The 23,066-nt window shown below is 42.1% G+C and overlaps 2 protein-coding genes across 2 annotated transcripts in view; one reads left to right on the forward strand and one right to left on the reverse strand.

Annotated features, from left to right (window-relative positions):
• On the forward strand, positions 1-18,293 carry LOC149974477 (SH3 domain-binding protein 1-like). Its single transcript, XM_090212730.1, has 18 exons — positions 1-320; positions 5,022-5,064; positions 5,203-5,307; positions 5,398-5,474; positions 5,567-5,678; positions 7,055-7,131; positions 7,310-7,397; positions 7,509-7,577; positions 7,694-7,778; positions 8,009-8,145; positions 8,302-8,410; positions 8,537-8,618; positions 8,736-8,816; positions 12,744-12,857; positions 13,209-13,306; positions 13,570-13,732; positions 13,818-14,173; positions 16,391-18,293. The coding sequence occupies exons 1-18, from the start codon at positions 274-276 to the stop codon at positions 16,645-16,647; spliced, it is 2,100 nt and encodes a 699-aa protein (XP_090068856.1). The 5' UTR covers positions 1-273; the 3' UTR covers positions 16,648-18,293.
• The window catches only part of LOC149974478 (cdc42 effector protein 1-like), a 24,952-nt gene continuing 20,166 nt past the window's right edge, over positions 18,281-23,066 (reverse strand). The window contains exon 3 of the mRNA XM_090212731.1: positions 18,281-20,453. Coding sequence (XP_090068857.1) covers positions 19,693-20,453 — 761 coding nt within the window. The 3' untranslated portion in view covers positions 18,281-19,692. The remainder of the gene's footprint in view (positions 20,454-23,066) is intronic.

Raw genomic sequence — 23,066 nt, forward strand, 5'->3', positions numbered from 1 at the left:
GCTGCTTCATTTGAGGCAACTTCCTCTTCTCTTCGAGCTCTGTGTGACTGAGTGGCGGTTGAACACAGTCACAGAGCACATTTTCAAAACAAGAACGAATACTGCTGGATGACAGAACATCACACCAACAACACACACTGAAGAAAACCACTTGCAGTGGTGTCTGCTCAACGAAATAATACAGACACTGACTTGGCAACACATGACTGAGGACCTGGCTGGAGTCAAGACAGAGGGATAATTTGTAAGAGGCGGGCTGACTCCTATGCAACCATGCTGAAATCTTTCAACCTCTTGAAGCAGCTTGGCTCTGTGGGGAAGTAAGTACTTTCATGTGCCATTTTGGACTTTTTGTTTTTTTGGAGGGGGATATATTTGTGAAAATACAATAGCTTATTTATTTTCAGTTCTAATACAATAGTTATTTTCAAAGAACTTGGAACTAACTGCATAGAATGGAGAATAAATAGTGAGATACTGTACTTCTAACCAATGCTATCAAGTTTTGTGACAATCTAAACTCTAAAGTCTGATTCTACGTTCTAATCTTAGTTATTTTCATCATGAGCATCTGTGGGTGAAAGAAGAACCTTTAGACAAGGTTTTGGTGAGTGGGGAGCCTGTTTGGTAGAGTCCACAGGAGGTTGGTGGCACCTTAATTGGGGAGGATGAGCTCATGGTAATGGCTGGAGCAGAATCAGGGGAATGCTGTCAAATACATCAAACACATGGATGCCATTCCATTTGCTCCGTTCCGGCCATTATTATGAGCCGTCCTCCCCTCAGCAGCTTCCTGTGGTAAAGTCATCTGACTTCTGCAAAGGACAGAGTATCTTTGGTGTCTGAGGACAACCGCAGAGTTCATGATCATCATGCCACCGTTGGTATGAAAGTAGGAGGAAGAGTGAAGCAGACAGGGTTCCATGGTGTAGTGCGAATAGTGGATGACTGTAATGTTTCATCATCTTCAGTGAGAGAACAGTCATAACAATGAATAATTATTTTGAATGGCGTCACGGCAAGATTACGCGCATGTCTTACTTTGAGTGTGGCCTGTGACACAATGACACAGCAGAGCCATATATTTAAGAGAGTTAGGCCAACTTTTAGAATTTAGAATATTCGTCTAATTCTAGACATTTAGTTACATAGCATTGTTTAAATATTTGCCATGTCATGTTAATGGTGAGCTAACATGGCTACCATAGAATGTTGAAATGTCATGTACAATAAATACATTAGCCAGAAAACGACTGGCCACACCTCAGAGCCGGGTCCTCTAGGTTTCTTCCTAGGTTCCTGCCTTTCTAAGGAGTTGTTCCTAGCCAACGTGCCTCTACATCTGCACTGCTTGCTCTCTGGAGTTTTAGGCTCGGTTTCTGTATATGCACTTTGTGACAACTGCTGTTGTAAAAAGGGCTCTATAAATACATTTGATTGATAATGCAGTAACTACATTGGCAAAACTCTCTAAATATATGACTCTGGGGGGGTTCAATTGTTAACTTGAGGGCACATCCCCGCCCACAAGATTCATATCTACCTCAATTACAGTGCCTTGCGAAAGTATTCGGCCCCCTTGAACTTTGCGACCTTTTGCCACATTTCAGGCTTCAAACATAAAGATATAAAACTGTATTTTTTTGTGAAGAATCAAGAACAAGTGGGACACAATCATGAAGTGGAACGACATTTATTGGATATTTCAAACTTTTTTAACAAATCAAACACTGAAAAATTGGGCGTGCAAAATTATTCAACCCCTTTACTTTCAGTGCAGCAAACTCTCTCCAGAAGTTCAGTGAGGATCTCTGAATGATCCAATGTTGACCTAAATGACTAATGATGATAAATACAATCCACCTATGTGTAATCAAGTCTCCGTATAAATGCACCTGCACTGTGATAGTCTCAGAGGTCCGTTAAAAGCGCAGAGAGCATCATGAAGAACAAGGAACACACCAGGCAGGTCCGAGATACTGTTGTGAAGAAGTTTAAAGCCGGATTTGGATACAAAAAGATTTCCCAAGCTTTAAACATCCCAAGGAGCACTGTGCAAGCGATAATATTGAAATGGAAGGAGTATCAGACCACTGCAAATCTACCATGACCTGGCCGTCCCTCTAAACTTTCAGCTCATACAAGGAGAAGACTGATCAGAGATGCAGCCAAGAGGCCCATGATCACTCTGGATGAATTGCAGAGATCTACAGCTGAGGTGGGAGACTCTGTCCATAGGACAACAATCAGTCGTAGATTGCACAAATCTGGCCTTTATGGAAGAGTGGCAAGAAGAAAGACATTTCTTATAGATATCCATAAAAAGTGTTGTTTAAAGTTTGCCACAAGCCACCTGGAGACACACCAAACATGTGGAAGAAGGTGCTCTGGTCAGATGAAACCAAAATTGAACTTTTTGGCAACAATGCAAAACGTTATGTTTGGCGTAAAAGCAACACAACTCATCACCCTGAACACACCATCCCCACTGTCAAACATGGTGGTGGCAGCATCATGGTTTGGGCCTGCTTTTCTTCAGCAGGGACAGGGAAGATGGTTCAAATTGATGGGAAGATGGATGGAGCCAAATACAGGACCATTCTGGAAGAAAACCTGATGGAGTCTCCAAAAGACCTGAGACTGGGACGGAGATTTGTCTTCCAACAAGACAATGATCCAAATCATAAAGCAAAATCTACAATGGAATGGTTCAAAAATAAACATATCCAGGTGTTAGAATGGCCAAGTCAAAGTCCAGACCTGAATCCAATCGAGAATCTGTGGAAAGAACTGAAAACTGCTGTTCACAAATGCTCTCCATCCAACCTCACTGAGCTCGAGCTGTTTTGCAAGGAGGAATGGGAAAAAATTTCAGTCTCTCGATGTGCAAAACTGATAGAGACATACCCCAAGCGACTTACAGCTGTAATCGCAGCAAATGGTGGCGCTACAAAGTATTAACTTAAGGGGGCTGAATAATTTTGCACGCCCAATTTTTCAGTTTTTGATTTGTTAAAGAAGTTTGAAATATCCAATAAATGTCGTTCCACTTCATGATTGTGTCCCACTTGTTGTTGATTCTTCACAAAAAATTACAGTTTTATATCTTTATGTTTGAAGCCTGAAATGTGGCAAAAGGTCGCAAAGTTCAATGGGGCCGAATAATTTCGCAAGGCACTGTACATCGTACCCCTGCACATGGACTCGGTACTGGTACCCTGTGTATATAGCCAAGTTATCGTTAATCATTGTGTATTTATTCCTCATGTTATTCTTTTTCTCTCTTGTTGGGAAGGGCCTGTAAGTAAGCATTTCACTGTTACTCTACACCTGTTGTTTATGAAACTTGTGACAAATACAATTTTATTTGAGATTCCCCTGTACCTTAAAGAGTAAACTGTGCCCCTGAATGTCCTTTGCTCCAGTAATGTCCCATGTACAAAAGCCAATCTGTACATGTGTATGTACGTGTATTATGCTTCAGATCAGAGAAAATATGTAATTGGATGCCCACGTCGGGTTGTTGATACCCACGTCGGGTTGTTGATGCCCACGCTACCCTGGCTGATAGCTGAGCGTTTCTGCAGCAGGTTGCAACAGACCATGGAAGTGGTGTGTTTGCAGGCCTCCATGCCACTGACGTGTTTCAGGCTATTAATAATCCCTGCTAATTAACAGTGCGGCTGCACCAGAACAGAGCTCTAACCACAGTAAAGGAGCCCCTACCTACACTATTCTCACTTTGTTCAGAATAACTGAATGTGACCTTAACTATAAAAAAAAACACACACAGGTAGAAAGACGCCTATGGGCTTTTGTTTAGTTGAAGAAGAAAAAAACTGTTAGAAAATGCTTGGGCTTCACGGCTACACTGCAGCTGTTTCACTGATGTAACACTGCTCTCTATCAGATGCTGCTGAAACTTCATTGCCATTCTTTCATTCTCTCTGTCTCTCTTTCGCTTTCTCGCTGTCTCTTTCTCTCTCTCCCTCTGTTTCTCTCACTCTTTCTCTCTCTCTCTCTGCCTGTCACTCACTCACTCTCTCTCTCTCTCTCTCATCCCACTTGTAAGTCCCCTAAAACAGCCCCTCCCCCATCTCTGGCCTGGTTTCAGCCCACAGCAGTAGCCTCCACTCTCTAACTTTAAAGGATAACTCTCAACCCCAATGTCAGCATTTGCCCAACCGCTATCCAATTTTTATAAAACGCATTCAAGTGAGAAGTTGTGGGTTGGGCGGGTAAACATAGTTGCAATTGATCCCAACATTTTCTCACTAAAGCATACTTACCAGTCCACTGGCACGCTTTTATCATAAAATGATGTGCATTGTGAGCAAATACAGCTCTGGACAGAAAATATAATCTTTCTAATGTAGTATTGTGTTGGTAGGAACAGTGTAATCATCACCTTGAAAATGAATCCAACCTGCTTTGCAGTATTTACGCAGTAGCTCTTTTTCCAATGGTCAAATTAACTCACAGATTGCTCTTGGATACTGTATAAAAACATAGTTACTACCAGGGCAACCTCTCTCACAGGTATACTTTCACTTATCAGAATTAGAAGTATGTGGGCAAGATATGAATATTGTGAATAAAGGATTTGAAAACAAAAAATACCTGCCCCGTGTGGGATTAGAACTCACAACCTTAGCAGACTGCACCACCATAGGAGTTGGGGGAAAAATACACGGAGTCGACATTGACCACTATTGTCATCTACTTGTTTTTACGATGGATGTGGCTATGAATATAAATGTCCTCGTAGCCTAAATGTTTTCTTTCTTCGTAAAAGCACATAGATGTATGAATGAAACGTTAAGCAAAAATGTCGCATTTGATCATATGCGGAAATGTGCCTTACTGTTTATTTTATTTTGTGTAATGTCAGTATTCTAGTCAAAGAAGCATAGTGCAAAATATACTGTATTGGCACACTCCACTTACCAAGAACATTCCTAAGTAAGACTGCAACTGTAACACAAATATTGCCTGAAAGCCTTTTTTAACATTATTAATAGGTCACAGGATGCCACAGATCTTCTCACAGAAGATCTGGTTATGGTGAGTGAAGGCTGATGATAAAGGGTGACAGTGGTGGCTCATTTCACTACGTGAAAATATTTCTCAGTGAATACATTTGTACCTAGCTCAGTGTGAACATAAGATACGCTCTATATCTGTCATTTTCATTGGTCTAAGGTGGAGCAGCGGGTGGAGCCAGCCAAGAAGGCAGCACAGGTTATTCACAAGAAGCTGCTGGGTTGTCTGCAGAGTCAACTAGGGCTGGACACAGAGAGAAGAATGGTAAAGTCTACTCTTTCACCTTTCACCCCTGACCCTTGACTTGAAATGATTCTATTATGATTATCAATATAAAATTATCTCTCTCTCCAGAAAAAACTCCCTCTCATGCTGCTCTCTGTTAGCATGGCTGAGAGCTTTAAAGACTTTGATCCAGACTCTTCTATCAGGTACTTTAAGTAACCAAACCATGTATTCAATCATCCAAATGATCAGTTGAAAATTCATCAATGAATCAATTAGTCTATTTCCTCTCTGATAGGAAAGTATTGGAGATGTGTTGCTTCATGGAGAGTCATCTGGCCGCAACACTGTCTGACTTTGAGCTGAAGCTGGAGAAGGAGGTTTTGGAGCCTCTCAATAAACTCAGTGAGGTAAGGGCTGCATTAGCAAGAGTTATTCAGACACTTTTGGATAACAATTTAAGTTTGTGATTATGTAGTATTACATATGAAAACTTTTAAAAAATATATATATATATTATTATTTAAAAAATGTTATTGCCCCCCCCTCTTCTGAGGACAACAGTAACTTTGTTTTATATTTTAGTTTTTTACACTTTTTTGTTACATATACATTTTACACACATTTGACATACATGGTACTTTTACACACAGTAATTACACAACAAAGATATTGTTTTTTGATTATACACATTACATTTTGGGCTACTCTCAGCCCGTCCCACCTATCTCTGTAGACATCCTCTTTTGATATCCACGTGCCATGTATTTCTCAACTGTGATGTGATGTTTTACATTCATTTTGAACATTTCTAATCGCACAGTATCCACAGATTGTGAGATAAAGAGGAACATTTTTCCTAAGATTATTATTATATTGTTGACTGATTGACTATGGCTTTCCAAATTGCCCAAAACTGCTATTTGTAGGGATCATTTTAAAAGAATGTTGTGATTTTTCAGCCAGAAACAAGCTAGATGGGGACAATACCAGAATAAATGATCTAAGGATTCTGTTTCTTCACAGCAAAATATGCAGAGCTGAGATTGTTGTATGTCCCATATATATAACATTCTGTTGGTGGCAAGAATTTTGTTTAATATTTCAATTGAAAACTCAATGTTGAATGAAGCGCTGTTTTGTATATCAATTCATACACCATGTGCATGGAATCGGTACATCGAAAATCTCTTCCCAGATATTTTTGCAACGTGTATGGCGCAGCTGTCAATGTTTTTGTCCTCAAATGAAACTGGCATATTTTTCGATATATATGCCAACCTTTTTCAGCCACTTTTGGTCTTTAATATACAGTATGGCAGACAGACAATTCCTTACCTTCTCCACCTTCCACTTAACTCATCCATTTTTGAGGTAATGCTGCAATCAGTAAAACTTTGGATTGAGAAAACATTTCCATATATTTTCGATATCTGCATATGTGACATTACTACACCATTCCTATTCATAATATTTGTAATAAATATAATACAATTTTACAAAATCCATAATGTTTTTTTTTATCAATCAGTATATTTGAGTTAAACCATAATATTGGCTATAATATTTTTTCTGTATTTTCTGGTAGATAATATTGGAATTGTAACCAGCTTTGCAGGACTTTTTTTAAGGAAGAGTGATATTTTGAACAAGGTTTCATTTTCAATTGAGAAGTTGTAATCTGTATAAAGGCCAAAAGGCCATTTTTAAACAAAGGATGATCCTTTCTTAGTAATCTACTGGAGCTTTAGTGAGAGATGTAATGACATATGTACACTATCTGTAGGAAGACCTTCCAGAGATTCTCAAAAACAAGAAGCAGTTTGCCAAACTCACAATGGACTGGCACAATGCACGCAACAAGTGGGTCACACATTCTGTGTGTTTGTATTTGACAGATCCTATATGCTCCAGACAGTACACAGTTCATTTATACACATATATATATATATATATAATAACTACCTTTAGTCAGTATCTCCATTGAGTTCTTTCTTTTACTTTTTATGGCTTCTGATCATGAATGACTTTGCCCCTTCAGGTCCCAGGCTAGTACGGGACCTCAGGCAAAGCAGGATGGGCTGAAAGAGGAGGTGGAGGAGGCCTGGAGGAAACTGGAGAGCATCAAGGTGTTGTATGGTGTTGGATGTTACTGTTTCAGACACTTTGTTGTTTAATGCAGTAGTTTCAGCCTCTAACATACAGTATTAACTTTTTGTGTGGCTGTACATTCCCCGCAGGACCAATACTCTGCAGATCTGTATCACTTTGCCACTAAAGAAGATGACTATGCCAACTACTTCATTCGTGTGAGTGTGGCCTACTAATTGTCCTCCCTTTCAAGCTGTACTTCCGTTAATTATCATGTGCTATTAGCTATTAGGAATTATAATTGATAAGTGTCTGGGTTGTGCTCTCTCCTTAGCTGCTGGAACTACAAGCAGAACATCATAAGAATTCCCATGACTTCCTCGAACGAAACATCAGTGAGCTGAAAGACAGTCAAACAGGTGAATAGGGTGTGTGTATGTATGTACTGTGTGTATGTATGTACTGTATGTGTGTGTGTGTGTGTGTGTGTGTGTGTGTGTGTGTGTGTGTGTGTGTGCGTGTGTGTGTTTTTGCAATTACAATACCCAGGCCATACTTAGTGTACATGGGTAACCCCCCCCTATCCAATGTGTAGCACCCACTTGCTTAGGATTTGTCCAGTGTGTCACCAGTATGTGTGTTAACACAGACTCCCAGGAGAATAACTATAAGGGGAAGGTTTACGGGGAGCCCCTGCTGACTCATCTGTACAACAGCGGTAGGGAGATCGCTGTTCCCATCCAGGAGTGTGTTCACATGCTGCTGCACACCGGCATGAGAGAGGAGGTGAGGACTGGGATTATTAATCTACTACATGGTATACATGTGAATGGGATATTATTAATTAACTGAGCAGGTGAAAGGACTGTAGCCAGTCTACGATAATGTTTGCCCTCTTGGATAAAATCTGTCTATCTCTATCTCCCTTCATCTCTCTCCCAGGGTCTGTTTCGTCTGGCAGCAGCAGCCTCGGTAGTGAAGAGACTGAAGAGCAGTCTGGATGGAGGGGTCGTGAACCACAGTGAATTCACTGACCCTCATGCAGTTGCAGGTCAGAGAGACCGTCCCTGTTGACAGTACCCCTTTTCAAGTTTCAGGTTTTCAAGTTTCAAATATCTTTACTTGACAGTTAACAACACATAGGCACTAAGCAGCATTTTCTCTTTTATCCATGTAGGGGCTTTGAAAAGCTACCTGAGAGAGCTGCCTGAACCACTCATGACCTTTGAACTCTACAATGATTGGTTTCAAGCAGCAGGGTAAGGTCCTTGATTGGTCTACATCTTAAAAGCATACAGTACATAGTGTCTTTACATGATTTCGCTCCCCTCTAATTTCTGCTCTTCAAATGTCTGTCTGTTCCCCTCTTTATTTAGGGAGAAAGAATTGACAGACAAACTTGAGCAGTTTAAAATTGTGCTGAAGAAGTTACCATCAGAAAACTACAACAACCTCCGGTATGTCCATATCTCTGTAACCCATAGCTCTCTCGGATCTTGACTGATTCCTGTGTGAAGTTGTAAAAACTCAAGAATGATGCAGGGTGTATGATTGTGAATATCTCCCTAGCCATATTACAACTATGTGTTGTGATAATTGCGTTGCTATGACCTGCTAGTTCATATGCCTTGGCACCGTGATATATAGGCCTAAGGTCAAGACAATAAGAAGACAGAACTAATTCAACCACACATTTGTTTCATTACAAAACCCGGAGAGCAACATCTGTCCGGTGAAGTCCACAAAACATCAGTTACATGACCTAGAGCATGGTCAAGCAAGGTAATGTTTCTGACATTTTCGAACTACTAAACAACTATTGATTTAGAACCACTGAGAGTTGTCGCAAAGAAAACAGGAGCTGTTTTCACTATTCCAGCGTCATTTCAACTTCAACATTTCAGCATCATCTAATAATCTATGCCAAAAATGCCAAAAACTATTTAGTCCAATCAACGTAAGCTAAATATGATGTGGCTGTCCTTAGTACTGATTTCTGTGCTTGCTTGTGTGTGTGCAAGTAGAAAATATGTTGACTCACCCTACTTGTAGAGAAACGCCAATGCAGTCCTCCTCATGTTGTCTAAACGGTCTATGACTCTGTCAATGTCAAGAGAATTTTCAATCCCAATGATAATAACTATCAATCAATAAGCTTTGACCAATCCCCAAGGTTTGTAAGACCCTGGATTTAATAATAATTAGGCAAAGACTCAGCTTATGCAAAAGGTTCGTACAGTTTATTCACGACAGCGCTCTGAAGTCCATAATACAAAGACATCCATTTTATAACTCACTCCCTATTTACGCATATACATACACACGAACAGTAGGTGAGTTGTATCGACTGTTTATCACTACCAAGCCGACAATTTAATTCCCCCGAGATTAGAGGAACCTTGAAAGGATTCCCTGTCCTATCATACGTTTCTCAGAGTTCTAGCCAGGTCGGGTCAAACACAGTTGAATTGTTCTTGGTATTTTCTTGGACACACACACACACACATTTCTCTCCCTCACATGTCTCTACCAAACCTTATTGGACTTACATTTAGTACTTTAATCATTCATTATACATGCTACATAAACGAATAATCACTAATAGTTACGTTTCAGGGTGGAATTCTTTAATCATTACCTTTAAGCATACTTCCCTTATCAGTCAATTAGTACACACTTTTAGTTTTTGTTGTCCTAGGCTACCTGGCAAAAAAATTTGCTCGCTAGCCTAACTTCCTTTCATGGGCAATGATGCGCCAGGCCAGCTAGTTAACATTAGCCTACTACATCTAGCTACATGTTGAACTTCCATCCTCTCAGGCCAGGGGCACAATGTATGAATTTATGGTTGGATCCGAATCGCCATTATAATCATTGGCCAGTACGGAGAATTAAGTAAAACCACAAGTCCAAAACCCTATCTCCATCCATGGCTAATTTAGGAAAGGGACCATTTAAGCTTGCTAGCCACCAGAGGACAATGACACAGAGAGATGCAACAATTAACGTTTTTCTTTGTCAATGAAGTTTGCCTTCTGATGCAATGTGGTTGGTCTGAAGCCAAATCCAAACGGGCTTCCCGTGACACTTTTTTTGGTGTGCCAGGACCATTCACAACTGAGTTCACTCAGTTTAGCTCAACGCTGGTTGGCCATTATCTTTGGGCAGCAACAATGTCATACTCTTTTTGACCAGACAGAATCAGAATTGAAGGAAATGTATTTAACACAGAGAGACAAACGATACATTTTCTTTTTTTCTTTTTTTCTTAGTACATCTTTTTGGGAAGCCTGGCTTGGCATCCATGATAATAATGGCGCCGGAGCGGCTGGCTGCCGTTTTACGGGCTGCTAACCAACTGTGCTATTTTGTTTGTTTTTTCATATTGTTTGTAAATTATTTTCTACATAATGTTGCTACTACCGTCTCTTATGACTTAAAAGAGCTTCTGGACATCAGAACAGCGATTTCTTTCTGTAATGAGTAGGTAAACCACCACTACCCTCCATATTATTGGCCAACGTGCAATCATTGGAAAACATACGATCTACGATTAAGACTATCCGGCCAACGGGATATTAAAAACTGTAATATCTTATGTTTCACCAAGACGTGGCTGAACAATGACAAGGATAACATAGAGCTGGCTGGCTTTTCCGTGCATCGGCAGGACAGAGCAACTACGTCTGGTAAGACGAGGGGTGGGGGTGTGTGTCCTTTTGTCAATAACTGCTGGTGCGCGATGTCTAATATTTAAAAAGTTTTGAGATATTGCTCGCCTGAGGTAGAATACCTCATGATAAGCTGTAGACCACACTATCTACCAAGAGAGTTCTCATTTATATTATTCATAGCCATCTATTTACCACCACAAACCTTTGCTGGCACTAAGACCGCACTCAACCAGCTGTATAAGGCCATATGCAAACAAGAAAATGCTCATCCAGAAGCGGCGCTCCTAGTGGCCGGGGATTTTAATGCAGGCAAAATCCATTTTACCTAATTTCTACATGCATGAGAGCACCAGCTGTTCCGGATGCTTGTGTGATCACGCTTTCGTAGCCAATGTGAGCAAGACCTTCAGACAGGTCAACATTCACAAAGCCGCAGGGTCAGACGGATTACCAGGACGTGTTCTCATAGCATGCGCTAACCAATTGGCAAGTGTCTTTACTGACATTTTCAACTCTCTGACTGAGTCTGTAATACCTACATGTTTCAAACAGACCACCATAGTCCCTATGCCCAAGAAAGCGAAGGTAACCTGTCTAAATGATTACCGCCCCGTAGCATTCACGTCAGTAGCCGTAAAGTGCTTTGAAAAGATTTTGAAAGGCTGATCATGGCTCAAATCAACACCATCATGCCAGAAGTGGAGCGGGTCGAGAGTTTCAAGTTCCTTGGTGTCCACATCACCAATGAACTATCATGGTCCAAACACGCCAAGGCAGTTGTGAAGAGGGCACGACAACACATTTTCCCCCTCAGGAGACTGAAAAGACTTGGCATGGGTCCCCAGAGCCTCAAAAAGTAATACAGCTGCACCATCGAGAGCATCCTGACCGGTTGCATCAACGTCTGGTATGGCAACTGCTCGGCATCTGACCATAAGTCGCAACAGAGGGTAGTGCATACGGCCCAGTACATCAATGGGGCCAAGCTTCCTGACATCCAGGACCTATATACTATGCAGTGTCAGAGGAAGGCCCAAAAAATGGTTAAAGACTCCAGTCACCCAAGTCATAGACTGTGTTCTCTCTGCTACCACGCGGCAAGCGGTACTGGAGCACCAAGTCTAGGACCTAAAGGCTCCTTAACAGCTTCTACCCCCAAGCCATAACACTGCTGAACAATTCATCAACTGGCCACCCCGGACTATTTACATTGACACCCCCCCTCTGTTTTTACACTGCTGCTACTCACTGTTTATTATCTATGCATAGTCACTTTACAAATGACCTCAATTTACCTGTACCCCCACACACGGACTCGGTATCGGTGCCTCCTGTATATAACCATATTATTGTTATGTCATTTTGTGTTACTTTTTCATTTTGATAAAATGTTTTTACTTTAGTTTATTTAGTCAATAGTTTCTTAACTCTATTTCTTGAACTGCATTGTTGGTTAAGGGATTGTAAGTAAGCACTTCACGGTAATGTTGTGTTCGGCGCATGTGACAAATAAAATTTTATTTTATTTGATGAATACACGCCACTGTATGTGCTTCTCCCTCCCTCCCTCCCTCCCTCCCTCCCTCCCTCCCTCCCTCCCTCCCTCCCTCCCTCCCTCCCTCCCTCCCTCCCTCGCTCTCTGTCTCTGTCTCTCTCTCTCTCTCTCTCTCTCTCTCTCTCTCTCTCTCTCTCTCTCCCCCCCCCTATTAGGTACCTGGTACAGTTCCTGTCGTGCCTGTCAGAGCAGCAGTCGATTAACAGGATGAGTCCCAGTAACATTGCCATAGTACTGGGTCCCAACCTGCTGTGGCCTCGCATTGAGGGGTGGGTACTACTGACATACTGACAGAGAGATGAAACTGAACCACTCTATTGGTCTGTCATAATCGCCCTGTCTCAATGTTGTTCCTGGTGTCACTTTCTATTGTTACATGATTGTTATTAATCTGATTATGTCTGTTTAGCTATGTCTCTGTGCTTTTTAGTACTTGACTTGAACCTATGTGTGTTTCTTTCTTTCTCTCTCTCCCTCTCTTTCTGTCTCACTTTCTCATCTCTCACCCCTCATCCCGCTTCTCTTTCTTCCTTTCAATCTCCCTCTCCCCCGTCCAATTCTGTACCATCATACATTTTTCTCTTCACATCTCTCCATCAACCTCTCTCCCTCTCTTTCAGGGAGGCAGCGCTGTTGGACATGGCATCTGCCTCCTCCGTCCAGGTGGTGGCGGTGGTTGAGCCTCTCATACAACACTCCAGCAGCCTGTTTCATGAAGGTACAGTACCACATTCAATGTGATGTTTGTGTGTTCGAGGGAGGAGCAGTGGGAGTTTTTTTAGGGATGAGTTGCATGAAATGTGTGGAAGTTAGCTACTAGATAACTGAGAGGGCTTCTTGAACCCCTTATGACCTTTGGATAGTATTTTTATTCATTCACTTATTTTTGTCTCACTATGTTGAACTGTATGTTAAGTAGGTCTATGTATTTTGTATGGAACACGGTTTCTCAAAGTAGGCCTGTGTTGTGTTCCTTTCCAGAGGTGGACTTTGAGATTCCTGAGCTTCCTGGGGTCCCACATTTGAAAATGTTAGAACCTCAAACTTCAGAGTCTGGGAAAGCGAACCTTGCCAGAATGACCTCCTCCTCTTCATCATGCGCTTCCTCTTCCTCTTCTCATGCTTCTCTCTGTAAAACAATCAGGTACCACAGGCACAGACTGAACAGGATGTATGTTCACTTTCTATTATAACAGTGTGTTATCTAACACCGACCGTCTCCTCCACAGCTCAGCATCTCAGGACAGTGGAGGTTTTTTCATCATTAAGTCAGGCTCCATTGGTCGTAGAACCACCACCTGGGGGAACCCTGCCTCAGACCCACCATGCTCAACCCCACTTAACCGTACCCCAGTCCATACCCAGAGCCCGTCCCCTGTCCCAAGCCCGACACTGGTCCACAACCCATCCCCACTACCCAGCCCCAAACTGGCACCTGGCCCAACCCTGGTTCCCTCCCCACCACCAGTGTCTGTCTGCAGTCCGACCCAGAAGCAGAGCCCTGAATCGGGCTCACTAGAACCCATCCTAGAGGCCCCACCGGACTCCCCCAGAGCTACACTGAAGATCACCTCACCATACAAACGTAGGTGGCCGTCCACGACGGAGTTGTGTTTTCTATTCCCACGGAGGACTAGTATGAAAAAGTATTCAAATGTATGCACTCACTACTGTAAGTCCCTCTGAATAAGAGCATCTGCTAAATTACTCAAATGTAAAGCACATAACTCGGGCTAGCTAGCTAACGACATCTAATGCTTAGACAGTAGTGAAGACAATACTTACTCAGACAGTACTAAAGTCCTTCAGAGCACTCACGTTGTGTTATAGACCACCCAGCAGAAGTGACAAACCACTGCCCCATTTTAGTACAAGGAAGCCACGATCCCCGGCAGCAGTGGCTAAAATAACCAACATCTTCTAATGACAAAACTGTCCTGATAAAAAACTGTTGCACTACCACAACTCACACTTCTAGTTTCAAGTAGATATACAGTGCCTTTGGAAAGTAATCAGACCCCTTGACCTTTTCCACATTTTGTTTGGGTACAGTCCCATTATAAAATTGATTAAATTGTTTTTTTTCGTCATCAATCTACACACAATAACCCATAATGACAAAGCAAAAACAGGTTTTTAGACATTTTGCAAATGTATAAAAAAAATAATGACCTGAAATATCACATTTACATAAGTATTCAGACGCATTAATCAGTACTTTGTTGAAGCACCTTTGGCAGCGATTACAGCCTCAAGTCTTGTTGGGTATGATGCTACAAGCTTGGCACACCTGTATTTGGGGAGTTAATCCCATTCTTCTCTGCAGATTCTCTCAAGCTCTGTCTTTTGGATGGGGAGAGTTACTGCACAGCTATTTTCTGGTCTCTCCAGAGATGTTAGATCGGGTTCAAGCCCAGACTCTGGCTGGGCCACTCAAGGACATTGAGAGACTTGTCCCGAAGCCAATCCTGCATTTCTTGGCTGTGTGCTTAGAGTCGTTGTCCTGTTGGAAGGTGAACCTATGCCCCAGTCTGAAATCCTGAGCACTCTGGAACAGGTTCTTATCAAGGATCTCTCTGTACTTCGCTCTGTTCATCTTTGCCTCGATCCTGACTAGTCTCCCAGTCCTGCTGCTAATAAACATCCCCACAGCATGATGCCACCACCATGCTTCACCATAGGGATGGTGCCAGCTTTCCTATAGACGTAACGCTTGGCATTCAGGCCAAAGAGTTCAATCTTGGTTTCCAGAGAATCTTGTTTCTCATGGTCTGAGAACCCTTTAGGTGCCAGCAGGTTGTCATGTGCCTGGAGGGGCTCCCGAGTGGCACAGCGGTCTAAGGTACTTCATCTCAGTGTAAGCGGTGTCACTGCAGTCCCTGGTTCAAATCCAGCCTGCATCACATCTGGCCGTGACTGGGAGTCCAATAGAGCGGTGCACAATTGGCCCAGCATTGGCTGGGGTAGGCCGTCATTGTAAATAAGAATTTGTTCTTAACTGACTTGCCTAGTAAAATAAAGGTTAACAATTTTTTTTTTTGCATTTTACTGAGGAGTGGCTTCTGTCTGCCCACTCTACCATAAAGCCCTGATTGGGGGAGTGCTGCAGAGATGGTTGTCCTTTTGGAAGGTTCTCCCATCTCCACAGAGGAACCCTTCTCCTCCGATTCCTCAGTTTGGACAAGCGGCCAGCTCTAAAAAGAGTCTTGGTGTATCCAAACTTCTTCTTCCATTTAAGAATGATGGAATGTTTTGGTACCCTTCACCAGATCTGTGCCTCGACACAATCTTGTCTCTGAGCTCTATGGACAATTCCTTTGACCTCATGGCTTGGTTTTTGCTCTGACATGCACTGTCAAGTGTGAGACCTTATATAGACAGGTGTGTGCCTTTCCAAATCATGTCCAATCAATTGAATTTACCACAGGTGGACTCCAATCAAGTTGAACAAAAATCACCCGAGCTCAATTTCGAGTCTCATAACAAAGAGTCTGAATACTTATGCAAATAAGGTATTTGAGTTTTTTGTTTGTAATACATTTGCAAAAATGTCTACAAACCTGTTTTGTTATTATGTGGTATTGTGTGTAGATTTATGAGGAAATGTTTTTATTTAATCCATTTTAGAATAAGGCTGTAACATAACAAAATGTGCAAAATGTCAAGGGGTCTAAATACTTTCCAAAGGCACTGTAAATACATACCCCAAATACTCTAATATAATAATACACATCTATAGTCCCAAAAATACGTATTCTAAATGTATCCTCAACACCACTTTCTCCTTTTTCTCTTTTCACAGCGAGAAAATCCTTCCTTCAACACATGCCGCCCATCCAGAGTAAAGAGCAGGTGGCCGTTACATACTCCAAACCCAGGGCCCCAGCACCTCTAGCACCAGCAGAGACACCCAAAACCCAGCTACAACCTGCACCCAAGCCCCTTGCTCCAGTCCTGAAGAAGACCCTAAGCAAAAAGGGTGCAATTAGGCCACCCCAAATCCCACCTCCCAAGCCCCCAGTACTGGAAAGCAAACAGGTGACCTCTATAGCGCAGTGAGGGGGTAGAGATACACTATATACTGTATACAAAAGTATGTGAACCCCTTCAAATTAGTGGATTTGGATATTTCAGCCACACCCATTTGTTTATGTGTAACTCTGTGTTGTTTTTGTTGCACTGCTTTGCTTTATCTTGGCCAGGTCGCAGTTGTAAATGAGAACTTGTTCTCAACTGGCCTACCTGGTTAAATAAAGGTGAAATCAAATAAAAATACTGACAGGGTGTATACAATCAGGCACACAGCCATGCAATCTCCATTGTCAAACATTGTCAGTAAAATGGCCTTACTGAAGAGCTCAGTGACTTTCAACATGGCCTCGGATTCCACCTTTTCAACAAGCCAGTTCATCAAATTTCTGCCCTGCTAGAGCTGCCCGGTCAACTGTAAGTGATGTTATTGCGAAGTGGAAACATCTAGGAGCAACAACGGCTCAGCCACGAATTGGTAGGCCACACAAGCTCACAGAATGTGACCGCTGAGTGCGGAAGCACGTAAGGCGTCAAAATCGTCTGTCCTTGGTTGCAACACTCACTACAGAGTTACAAACTTCCTCTGGAAGCAACGTCAGCACAATAACTGATTGTCGGGAGCTTCATGAAATGGGTTTCAATGGCCGAGCAGCCACACACAAGTCTAAGACTACCATGTGCAATGCCAAGTGTCGACTAGAGTGATGTAAGGCTCGCCGCCATTGGACTCTGGAGCAGTGGAAACGCTTTCTCTGGAGTGATGAATCACTCTTCGCCATTTGTTAGTCCAACAGACAAATCTGGGTTTGGCGGATGCCAGGAGAATGCTACCTGCCCCAATGCATAGTGCCAACTGTAAAGTTTGGTGGAGGAGGAATAATAGTCTTGGGCTGTTTTTCATGGTTCGGGCTATGCCCCTTAGTTCCAGTGAAGGGAATTCTTAATGCTGCTGCATACAATGACATTCTAGACGATTCTGTGCTTCCAACTTTGTGGCAACAGTTTGGGGAATGTTCTTTCCTGTTTCAGCATGACAATTTCCCCGTGCACAAAGCGAGGACCATACAGAAATGGTATGTCGAGATCGGTGTGGAAGACCTTGACTGGCCGGCACAGAGTCCTGACCTCATCCCCATCGAACACCTTTGGGATGAATTGGAACGCCGACTGCAAGCCAGGCCTAATCACCCAACATCGGTGCCTGACCTCACTAACGCTCTTGTGGCTGAGTGGAAGCAAGTCCCTGCAGCAATGTTCCAACATCTAGTGGAAAGCCTTCCCAGAAGAGTGGAGGTTGTTATAGCAGCAAAGGGGGGACCAACTCCATATTAATGCCCTTGATTTTGGAATGAGATGTTTGACGAGCAGGTGTCCACATACTTTTGGTCATGTAGTGTATAGTGTATTATCTAAAGAAGTGTTCTTACGCTTTATGTACAAATGTTGACTGTAACCTGACATTTGGAGTAACCTGCTTTGGGTTGCATATCAAGGCCAGAGATGTATTGTGCTTTTGCAGCCAGTTCAACTCTTAGAGAAAAAGTGCTTTGTAGTTTGAGAGCTACCATACATGCATTATATGTTGTGATTTCTTTAGTGCATGTTTTGTATCACAGTTGTATGAATGTTTTCAGACATGTAAATAAAATATTAATGCCCATGCTTATTAAAAACATTTTATTTCATTTATCATTATAGAAATATCATTGGTATCAATAGCAGCACATTGATGCGGATGGGGGACACTGTTTTTCTTAATATAGTCTAAAAATAGGATTCAACCATTGGTTGACAGAATAGCAGACAAGCAGGTGACTATCCTATCGAAAAGCAAGATGAGAGTTAGCTAGACCCATAATGAATTTGGGAAACATGTCTAAATGCTGTATGATGTAAATATGTGAATTAACAAACATACTGTAACAACATTATACTTGTGATTATTACATTGTACAAAATTATCTTCAATTTCATTTCTGAGTGAATTTCTCATGGTTTGTGCTTCATACTGTATCGGTAGAATAAGCAAAAATGAAGTGTTTGTCTTGGGTGTAATCTTCAGGCAAAAGAGTATTGTTTTCCTGAAGTTAACATCACGTGCTAAGAGTTAAGATCTCTCTCTTGGCGTAGTTAATTTCCATGGGACTGGTTGGTGGTGAGGGAAAGATGAAGTTGGGTTGAAACCGCTACTACTTTGTCTTCGTGTCCTGCCTTTTGCCTTGAATAGTTATATGAAGTCACACTGAGCATTTTTCTCAGGAAGTCCACATATATTTAACCAGCTGTTAACAGACTTACACACTGTTGAGCAATGTCTTTAGTGTTTACATCACAGGAGGCTGCTGAGGGGAGAACAGCTAATAATAATGGCCGGGAACGGCACAAATGGATGGCATGGATGGCAAATAAATGTGTTTAATGTATTTGATACTATTCCACTTCAGTCATTACCACGAGCCCGTTCTCCCCAATTAATGTGCCACCAACCTCCTATGGTTTCCATGGTAACTCCTCTGTGTCCAACCACTTTCTCTGGTACATTCTCACACTTTCTACCCCATCTCTTTATTTCTTTGTTCTCCACTGGTTCCAGTGACCTCTTTTAAAAGGACATGTAGTTTGCTATTATTAGCCTGTTCTAGCGCCTTCCATACAGCATGTTTGCTTGGGGAACTTTCAGCATCCATAATCTTTCAATGAGTCTTTCAACAAACATACTTTCCATTACATTTGGGTGAATTTGGGAACAATTTGGGAACAATCAAAGTCTTTAAGTGAGTCTCCTGACGACATAACATTACATTTCTGAAAGGAATATTTGAAAATTATGAAGAAGGGTTCAAAGCTGAGTCAGGTCAATAGAGCCAGTTTCTTAAAACAAGACTTTACAAAGAATTAACCAAGAATCACAACCCACTGGGCACAGACGTCAATTCAACGTCTATTTCATGTTGGTTCAACGTAATTTAATTGAAATGACATGGAAACAACGTTGATTCAACCAGTGTGTGCCCAGTGGGACATCTGTTGTAGGTAATTCTAGTTAAACACAATTGAGGCTGTCATTGTAGTTCAGACTTTGATTTCCTCCTCCTCCTCCTCATCAGGTGTAATGCAGATGTAAGGGGTTTTCTTCATGGTCTGGCACATGGTCACCTTTCCCTCCAGATCCATCCTCTGCTGCCCCTTCAGGAGCCCTCCAACCCCATAGAGCACCCCCAGCACATCAGTGGAACCCTGGAACCTCTCACTCTCCATAGCAGGCCTCTGTCTAGAGGGGGAGCCCATAACTAAATCAGGCACTGCCCCTTTAAGATGCTGCTCACCTCCATTCACCTCCATTCTCCTAGCCTCCTCTTCCTCCTCTTCCCACTCCATCCCATATGGACTCTTCCTGCTGCTACTACAGTCCTCTCGAAGCAGAGAATCCACCAATGAGGCAGTGGTGGCATCCATCTCCGAGTCCATCTCCGAGCCTTCATTGGTCGCAAACCCAATCGCAGAGCCGCTTGGCTCTTCTGCCTCTTCTGCCTCCCAGGCGTGGCTGGGCTCTGGGTGGCCATTAGGGCTGTCAATCAAACCGAACACCTCGCTCATGAGGGAGGGACCCAGGTCGAATGTGAAGGATGCCATGGAGGACAAGGAGTCGAACCGGGTCATGTGACTGGGGCCAGAGGTCAGGGTCGGGTCAGCGGAGGAGGGCAGGAGGGCAGAGACGTCGGTGAGCGAGCCACAGTGGGTGTTGGGGGTACAGGAGTTAGAGCCTCCCTGCTGCGACTGACGCTCCGCTGAGCGGGAGAGGCGGGGCAGAGTGACGAAACCTGACTCCAGACCTGAGGTGGAGTAGAGAGAGGGAGATTAGGCATAACATTCTGTATTGTGATTTACATTTCGACAGAAACTTAAAAATGTAAAATAATAAATGGAATTTCAGTTGGCACCATAGTTTTAACATTAAATAAACATGTGTCATATAATAATTTCCATGGACTCACTGTGTTCAATAATAGTTAACATTATTTTTTAATCTTTGTACCCCACTCATCTGTAAGGTCCCTCAGTCGAGCAGTGAATTTCAAACAAAGATTCAACCACAAAGTTTTCAAATGCTTTGCAAAGAAGGCCACCTATTGGTAGATTTAATTACACATTGGATTGTGTATCAATACAACCAGTCACTACAAAGTTACAGGTGTCCTTCTTAACTCAGTTCCCGGAGAGGAAGGAAACCGCTCAGGTATTTCACCATAAGGCCAATGGTGACTTTAAAACTGTTACAGAGTTGAATGGCTACGATAGGAGAAAAATGAGGATGGATCAACAACCTTGTAGTTACTCCACAATACTAACCTAATTGATAGAGTGAAAAGTAGGAAGCCTGTACAGAACACAAATATTCCAAAACCTGTTTGCAACAAGGCACTAAATACAGCAGAAAATGTATCAAAGCAATTAACTATTTATCCTGAATACAAAGTGTTATGTTTGGGGCAACTCCAATAAAACACATTACTGAGTACCACACTCCATATGTTCAAGCACATCATTTTATGGGTGTGCTTGTAATTGTTAAGGACTGGGGAGTTTTTCAGGATAAAAAAGAAATGGAATGTAGCTAAGCACAGGATCCTATAGAAAGAAAAGTTATAGAAAGAGAGTTGGCGAGTTACATTTTTGACTTAAATCTGCTTGAAAATCTATGGCAAGACCTGAAAATGGTTGTCTGACAATGATCAACAACCAATTTGACAGAGTGTGAAAAAATACATTGAGAATAATGGGAAAATGTTGCACAATCCAGGTTTGGAAAGCTCTTAGAGGCTTACCCAGAAAGACTCACAGCTGTAATCACTGCCAAAGGTGATTGTAACATGTATTGACTCAGGAGGTTGAATACTTATTATAATCAAGATATTAGTGTTTGTTTAAAAAAAAAAGTTTTTTAAAAATGTTAGCACTTTTTTCCACTTTGACATTGCAGAGTATTTTGTGTAGACCGTTGACCAAAAATTACAATTACATCAATTTTAATCCCACTTAGTTACACAACAAAATGTGGGGAAAGTCAAAGGGTGTGAATACTTTCTGAATGCACTGTAGATGCTCTCCCATCACCAACAGAGGGCAGTGAAAACTATGTCATAAAATAGTGAGTCCTGCCAGTTTCAAAATGCTGAAAAATTCAAACTCTTTCTCTATCTCTGAGTTAGACATCACCTCTCAGGCACGTTGTTCCCAGGACAGATGACTCACAATACATGTCACACACCAGTGCCCTCATGACTTACTGCTTCCATAGCTGAAACAAGACCTGGGATAACTATAGTTTTAACTATGCTTTGTGGAAAGTAAAATATTATTCCGGGGGAACAAATAGTTACTTTGGAGGTGACAACAACTATTTGAATCCCCATAAATAACTACTTTTTAAAACTAGTAGAATACAGATTTCAGAAAGTGACTACTTTTAAAAACTACACTGAAAAAATATAAATGTAACATGCAACAATTTCAAAGATTTTACTGAGTCACAGTTCAAATAAGGAAATCAGTCAATTGAAATAAATAAATGAGGTCCTAATCTATGCATTTCACATGACTGATAATATAGATATGCATCTGTTGGTCACAGATACCTTAAAAAAGGGATAGGGACATGGATCAGAAAACCTGTCAGTATCTGGTGTGACCACAATTTTCCTCATGCAGTGCTGAGGAATAGAATGCTCCTTTGCATAGAGTTGATCAGGCTGTTGATTGTGGACTGTGGAATGTTGTCTCACTCCTCTTTAATGGCTGTGCGAAGTTGCTGGATATTGACAGGAACTGGAACAGGTGGTCGTACACGTCGATCCAGAGCATCCCTAACATGCTCAATGGTTGACCTGTCTGGTGGGTATGCAGGCCATGGGAGAACTGGGACATTTTCAGCTTCCAGGAATTGTGTACAGATCCTTGTGACATGGGGCAATGCATTATCGTGCTGAAACATGAGGGGAGGGCGCCGGGATGAATGGCAAGAGAATGGGCCTCAGGATCTCGGCTGTGGAGGTCCTGGGCTGATGTAGTTACCCGTGGTCTGCGGTTGTGAGGCCGGTTGGACGTACTGCCAAATTCTCTGAAAAAACATTGGAGACGGCTTAGGGTAAAGAAATTTACATTCAATTCTCTGGCAACAGCTCTGGTGGACATTCTTGCAGTTAGCATGCCAATTGCACACTCCCTCAAAACTAGAGACATCTGTGGCATTGACAAAACTGCACATTTTAGAGTGGCCTTTTATTGTCTCCAGCACAAGGTGCACGTCTGCAATGGTCATGCTGTTTAATCAGCTTCTTGATATGCCACACCTGTCAGGTGGATGGATTTTCTTGGCAAAGAGAAATGCTCACTAACAGGGATGTAAACTAAATTCTGCACAACATTTGAAAGAAATAAGCTTTTTG

This window comes from Oncorhynchus mykiss, chromosome 20 (genome assembly GCF_057628025.1).
Source record: "Oncorhynchus mykiss isolate SJ-2025 chromosome 20, ASM5762802v1, whole genome shotgun sequence".
Taxonomy (NCBI): Eukaryota; Metazoa; Chordata; class Actinopteri; order Salmoniformes; family Salmonidae; genus Oncorhynchus; species Oncorhynchus mykiss.